Here is a 7,569-nt window from a genome sequence, read left to right on the forward strand (position 1 = left end):
TTATTACTAAGCTGTCATTTTTAATTATTAACAATGGGCGCTAAGCGCATATTAGGCGGCCTTCAATGGTGATTGCGAAAGAGATGCACCATTCCAGCCGTCCAATGGAGCATCTCACTCGCACTCACATTGACGGCCGCGCCGCCTCAATACACGCTTAAAGCTCATTGTTGATAATTAAAAATAACATCTTAGTAATGAAATAATGACAAACATTTCTTCAGGATCTTGTAGAGGGGACTTTAATCTTTGGGTAATTTGGTCAGTTTCTGACTTTCATAATGATTACTTTTAACCGAGTTATTAACCCTTGAAAATGGTTATTTTAGCTTTTTCAAATTTTAAATCGCGTATAACTCAACAACAATCAATTTTAGAGAAAAATAACAAGAGACCTTTTTTGCTGAGAATGACCCAAAGAATCTAAAAAAAAATTGTTCGAAGTGAAAAAAAATATTTTTGTGAATTTGTTTAAAAAAAATTTTTAAACAATTTTCCGACCGCGGTACCGCCCGGTACCCTGTGGATTTGTTATAAGGATCTCTTTTTGAGTAAATTTGTGCAAAATAATCGAAAAGGAATAATTTACATAACGGAGGTGACTATACAGCTTGGACTAATAAATATTTTCGATACCGAATATTACCAAAACATTTAGAAATGGCAACGCTGTCGATTGTAGCGTTTTGTGGTCAAATCCAAAAATAATACAAGTAGAATTTTATACAAATTTCTTTGTCGTTCTAAGGGTTAGAGATTCACATATCTGCTCACTAGATGGCTTTTGGCCTGCCATCTATGAGGCGAATATAGCAGAGGTTTCGTTTTCTTTCGTAACATGAGATATCTTCTCCAATACCTCAATCAACGTTGATTGAAACAACCAATCAACGGTTTTGAAATGTAAAAAGTCGGTTTTGCAGAAACCGTTAAAAATTGGCAATTTTCAACTTGCACTTTTGACCGAAAGGTTCGTCTGAAAAAAAAATAAATAGTGATATTTGTAGAGAATTTTAAGTACATACTTTAATTTCTGTTAACAGACCATTCACTAAAAATTAAGGGTTTTCGAGATTTAAGCCAAATATTCGGGAAAAAGCAGAAATTTTTCGCGATTTACTCTATGTTCCGTCACGAAATTTTGTCCGCAAACCTCATATTCGGATTCAGCAGGCCAAAATACATATTATTATAGTAAAAAAATCAGAACTACCCCAAAACTTTCCTAGTCAAAACACAATTTGATTGAATTAAATTAATTGTTTGTAGATAATATAACAAAATTTTTAATAAGAAAAACACTGTTAATATTAGTAAAATTTATTTTATTTATTTCAAACTTTATTGCAACTTAATGGAAGTTTTATTTTATAATGTTATAATAAATAGCTTTCATATGAGAGGGACTACCTTTATAAAAAATTTTCATCGTATAAACATTTTTTCTCCGTATCATCTAAATCTAAACGGGACTTAAATTTGTTCGATAAATTAACTTTTTCTAGTCTAAAATTTATTATTGTATCAAACGAGCTTTTGCCTTCCCACAACTTTTGATTTGGTAGACGAACTCTCTTCAAATTACTTTGTCTAGAATTCGATACAACGTCTCCCCAATCTTTAACTTTATTTCTGTTACTTTTTGTTTGCCGTTCTGGCAAACTAGAAACTATTTCAGTTTTAGATTTTACAGTTTCGACGTTTCTTAATTCTTCTTCCTTACAGAATTGTCCGTTTTCTTTTAGACTTTCTGGTATTTTTCTCATATAATGAAAAATATCCTCTACTTCGAACGATTCTTTTTCTTTTGGATAATGTATGTCAGTTACATTTTCATGTGATAAAATTTTACTATTTTCATCTGTTATATATATGTTACATTTGTCTTTGTGATGAATAGCTTCATCAAAAAAATTGTATTTTTGCAGCCTCTCTAACTGTTTTTCTGCTGATTCTAATATGTCATTAGTTTTTTCTATTTTCAAATGTTTTGAACAGAAATCAAGTTTTTTTGGTACATTATCCTCCTGGTTACTGGATATTATTATTTTATATTTTTCATCTAATCTTTGAAGCTGTTTTTCTGCATTTTTTATTGTTTTATCAACACACTCAATGCTCCCAATTGACCTCTTCAAATTAGTATACAAACTGTGATCACTATAATATTGGCTAAATTTATCAAGTGGTGTAGTTCTAAAAATATTAGACAGTTGTTCATGCTTACTGGTTACTCTCCCATCTTTTTGTATGCCAATAGGACCTATGGAATCAATGCCAAATATATACTGACGCATTTTGGGAATTCCTGGTACAAAATGACCACTACCTGTAAAAATGTCATCTTGTAATTGATATTCTGGGATAATATAATTGACACTGTTAGCCGGAGTTATACATTTTTTTTCCAATAGTTCGTCTTCTTGCAAGTCAAATATTAAATCGTTAATGTGTCCCCTATAATTTTGTACCAGAGTATCACAATTTGTTGACTTTGGCATATCTCTAGTTGTAATACTGTCTTGTATATATCGTGATATATCATTATCTACAGATACATCATCGTTCAAATACTGTTTCTTTGATATTTCATTTCTAATATATTTTTCTGTTTCTATATCTCTAAACTCCTTTAAAATCTGATCTAGATTTCGTTGAAGATACCTGCCTGCTTTTGCTGTGGCGATTTCTTCCACATTACAGCTACTTATTGATACCTTTGAGGAATCTTCTACAATTCCGTTTTTGTAGTATTTTTTATCATCGCCTGCTTTTGCTTCCCCAAATTCTAAATTTTTGCCCACGATCGCTATTTCTTTTTCTATATTTTGGAAATATTTAACAGACTCAGTATTTTTAATACGTATTTTTATGCTATTTACAGACTCAACCATTTTTAAAGTATCTTGTAAATGTTGTAGTTGACTTTTGATCATTTCAATTAATATATCTTTTTCTGTATCTTTATCTATATCTTTTTCTGTATTATCTTTATCATTTGTCGACATTTTATCATTAACAGAAGTATTATTCTCTATTATTATTCCTCTTTCCAGCGCTTCACTGTCTCCATTTTGTGCTATTCGATCACAGTTCCTCTTTTTAATATTATTTTCAAGTTTCTTTGTTGGAACATATAATTTTGATTTCATTACTTGTTGTTTTAAGCCTCCCAGTAAAGGAGATTTCTCTCTTGGTATATAGCTGTTTAATTTTTTATTCTTCTCTGGTTCTTTGTTGTCCAAATTATTTTTTGTTTCACTGATGTTTTTCCTTTGCGCTAAATTTGAAGGTGTAACTGCTCGCTGGTTTTTGCTTGATGATATGGGTTTGGTACTAAGATCTTTAGCATCAACATCTTTACTTACAGGTTTAAGTGATTTTTTGGCTTCCGGTATTCTTGAAGGTTTAGATTGCTTATCCAAAGTTTTATTGGTTTTAACTAGAGTCTTTGTTGTTTCTTTTAAAACATGTTTGTTGTTTTGATTTGTTTTCTCTTTAAATTTAGTTTCCCCATCAAATGTTTTAGCAATTTTGTACGTGCGATTGATCTTTTCTTTGAAATTACTTTTATCGTCGTGTTTTATTTCTTCCTCTGTTACCTTTTTATCATTGTTTTTAATCAAAGGTTTATTGCGGTTTCTGTTACTATTTTCAACGGTGTTCGAGGTTTTTAAATATTTAGAGGTATTGTACTGCACTTGATTTTGTCTCTCTGTCTCTCCACTTTTTTTATTTTTACTATTCCTTACTTCATAATTCACTACTTTATTATCTTCTTTTGTAGTTGTAAGCATTGTCATTGGTTCTTCATTAGTAATTTCATTCGACTTGGATTCATTTTGTACGACTAGATCTATTTCTTTTGAATTTTCTTCATATTGGTAATTATTTTCTTCGTGGTCGCTTAATTTCTGCCATTTTTCATCTTTAATATTATTTTCTTCTGGAGAGACGTTTGGATCATTATTTTGAACATGTTTCTGTTGAAAGTCTTGAATAAGGCTGTTAATTTTATGTTCTAGAAGTTTTATCTTTTCTTCAATTTGCTTTTGATTTTCTTCAAAATTAGTTACTTCTTGTTGTAGCTCTATTTGCTTTTTTGAAATGTATGTTTTATATTCTTTCTTTGTCTCTTGATAACTAGCTTTAAGTTCTGCTACATGTTTTCCGTCAGTAGATGGTAACTGGTCTATTTTCTTATCAATATTAATGATTTCTTGTTCAATTTTATAATTGCAATTGTACAGATAATTCACACTTTTCTCCCATTGTATTTTTAATTCGTGAAGTTGGTTTTGATACTTTGATTTTAACTGATTTAATTGTGACTTGAGTTCATCTTCAATTTGCTTCTTCGTATTATTCCAGTTGGAACCTGTTGGAATGTCATTCACATCGTGTTTTATTTTTGCGTGATTCTCTTCTTCCAATATTGCATTTCTCGATATTTCTGTAGAGTTGTTATCTGCACACTTGTTTTTGTTATCTGTGGGCACTTCTTGTATATTTATTATTTTTGGTGATGTAATCTTTTTGGTTTTTAAATCGTTGTATTCTTTCAGCAACACTTGATATACTGCTTGAGCTTGCATTACGCCATTCGTTACATTGTTAACTTTGTGTGATGGGTTAATAATTTTCATATTCGTGATGCCTTTCATATATGTTTTTTGTTGATTAGTTTGGTTTTCAAAATTTTGATTTCCAAAATTTTTTTGGTCAATATTGTCTTGCTTGTTTTCTATTAAATATTTTCTGTTATGTTCTTCATTAAATAACTTATTTCTTAACGAGTCTTCGGTATTTATTGTATCAGTAATCCGCTTATACAGAGGGCTATAGATAATATACAGATTGTCGTATAAAAATTTTAGTTGTTCAAAAATGATCAACTTAGACTTTTCCAATTTAATTTGACTTTCAAACGTTATTGGTTGTAGACACTCTTCATTTCCTTGTTCTCTAATGCATTGTGAGTCAGTTTTAAGGCTCTCATATATCAAATCAAGCTGTTGCACTATTTCGTCTTTAGAAAGTTTTGTTTTACATTTTATATTCTTTTCTATTTTCTTCTGACTCTCGCATTCTAAGTTTTTGATAGTTTCATTTAAATTTGTGCTTTCTATGTTGGGTTTAAAAGGTTTGTGTTCTGTTTTCAAATTTTCTTGTTGAGGTTTTAGCTTTTTAAGATCTTGCTGATTGGAAGTTTTCAATGCTAGTCTCTTTGGTTGCGTATCTATGGTCATAATAAAGTCTTGTGTCGTCGTATGTGACAAAGTATTTGTAACGCTCTCGCCTTCACTGGTTATGTTGTTTAATTCTTCTTCTGTTGCAGCTAACGCTGATATAATATAAGATGTCGCTTCCATTGTTTCATTATCCTGTTCTGTAGTTGTAAACATTGTCATTGGTTCTTCACCGATACTTTCATTCCAAGTAGATTCATTTTTTACTATTAGATCTGTTTCTTGTTTATTTTGTAGTAGTTCTTCTTTGCTTGTTAGCTCAACATTTAAGTATTCGTCTCTTCCGTTTCTATCTTGTAATTGATTTGGTTTGTTAATTTCTTCAACGTTTAATACCAGATCTGACTCCTCAATGGTTGCTGCATAGTTCAATATTTTTGCTTTATGTTTTACTTTATTTTCGGTCGCTTCCATGTATTTATCGTTAAACATATTATTAATTTCACTTAGTTGTAATTTGTTCATATCGGAGATGTCATCACCTATAGTTTCGTCATATTCAGTTTCCGTTTGGGCTTCACTGAACATCATTTCTATTCCTGGTGTTTTTCTTATATATTCACAGGCATCACTTAGTTCATTAATAATTTGTAAAACATTGTCGTGTTCGTCTAAACGTTGGTTGTTTTTTAGAATTGCTTCTACATTATCTACAACAAGTTTCTCAGTGACAGCCAAGAATGTTTGTTTTATTATGTCACTTGTTATTTTTAATTTTTGAAGAAATTTTCTTTCTGGTATTTTAGTACACTGCTTGTACTTTTCCCTGAAATTGTCACTGTTTGAGTCTTTTTTGACTTCACTTAAACAATTTTCATATTCACCAATCAAATCGTGATACATATATACAAGATAAGACAAAATCTCTTCCATAAACCCCTTAAATCCTGATATAGTTTTATTATTTTCTTGTTCTCTTTCTATATCTTCGATATCGTCTGTCCAATTAATGTTCTTCGATATTTTATTATTTGTTTCCCTACTATTTCGTATATCACTTATTATGGAACCAAATTTCTCAACCACTTGCTTATTCATTTCAATGGTAGATATAACGTCATCAAAGCTTTGATTTGAAGATTTCTGGTGGGTACTATGATTAAAATTTTCGCCATTTTTATTTGTTTCCAGGATTTCATTGTGTTCTATATTACGTGGATTTAGTGTCAAGTATTTTTGGGCAATAAAATTTTCAATTCTTACTTTATTATCAGTTTGTTTCTTTAGAATATTATTTGATGTTATGGAAGTATTATCTTTTATTTTTTGTTGATTTGGAACGTCTTGTATGAAATGTGTCTTATATTTATCAATTTCTTGGTAAGCCTTGTATATAATTTTGTAAATATGTTGTTGTTTTTCATCTATTTCTCTTAAAAAGTCAGCACGGTTCAGCACAGGAAAATGATTTTCTTTGTTTGAATGTATAGCATGATTTATATAGTTCTTTTCTTGTGTATCCAACGACAAATACTGCTTCTTTCCAGATATTGATTGCATTTTTACAAATTACAACTTCTGTTTTTCATTTATTAAAACCAATATATGTTCAAGACATAGTTTTTATGTTATAAAAATGAACGTTTATGATAATTTCTTCGTGTGAAACTTATGAATGCAATAAGAAAATAATCTACTTGTTAATTTTGAAATTTCGAAATGTCTAATAAATACTTCTAACTGACGCGACGTCATCAATATCTTGACAAATAAGAAGAAAGTATGACTTTTATATTTTATGATTATGAGCAAGGAGAAGGATAGGAAGGAATGGAAGCTGATCTGGAACAGCCCAAGACCCGTAATGGATTGTAAAACCAATGATGATGATGATGATTGTGATAAGTATTTTAATAAAAAAAATGTTTTCTCTGATTCTGGCCTTGGTTTAGAACTAAAACCTTTAGCCACGTAATTGTATAACTTATCACTAACTCAGGTGTAATGTGTAGTGTGTGTGTTGAGTAAGTGTCTTGTTACTTTGCAAAGTCGACGTCATTGTCTTTGCAAAGAGACGCTAATTGTATCCGAACGTCTGCGGTCCCTCCGGTGAGTACCGATCCCACAAGGTCAGAAACTATTTTCATTTATTAATTTATAATAAATGAAAAAATTTCTGACCCTGGTGAGATTCGAACTCACTACCATTCGGAACTTTCGATCCAAAGGTTAGGCGCTCTTACCACTGAGCCACACAGGGGGTTTTAATAAAAAATAAATACAATATTTATTAGAATTAGCATTCAATGATCATTTTAAATGGAGAGATATTATTTTTACCGTTTTCTAAAAAATACTTATTTCCGCTGATGAGAATCTT

The 7,569-nt window shown here is 30.4% G+C and overlaps 1 protein-coding gene across 1 annotated transcript; it reads right to left on the minus strand.

The window, feature by feature from the left end:
• Window positions 1–1,308: 1,308 nt before the first annotated feature.
• LOC114349495 (putative leucine-rich repeat-containing protein DDB_G0290503) lies at window positions 1,309–6,904 on the minus strand. The gene has a single exon (XM_028299883.2). The coding sequence runs from the start codon at window positions 6,747–6,749 to the stop codon at window positions 1,413–1,415; it is 5,337 nt and encodes a 1,778-aa protein (XP_028155684.1). The 5' UTR covers window positions 6,750–6,904; the 3' UTR covers window positions 1,309–1,412.
• Window positions 6,905–7,569: the final 665 nt, after the last annotated feature.

This window comes from Diabrotica virgifera, chromosome 2, assembly GCF_917563875.1.
Source record: "Diabrotica virgifera virgifera chromosome 2, PGI_DIABVI_V3a".
Lineage (NCBI taxonomy): Eukaryota > Metazoa > Arthropoda > Insecta > Coleoptera > Chrysomelidae > Diabrotica > Diabrotica virgifera.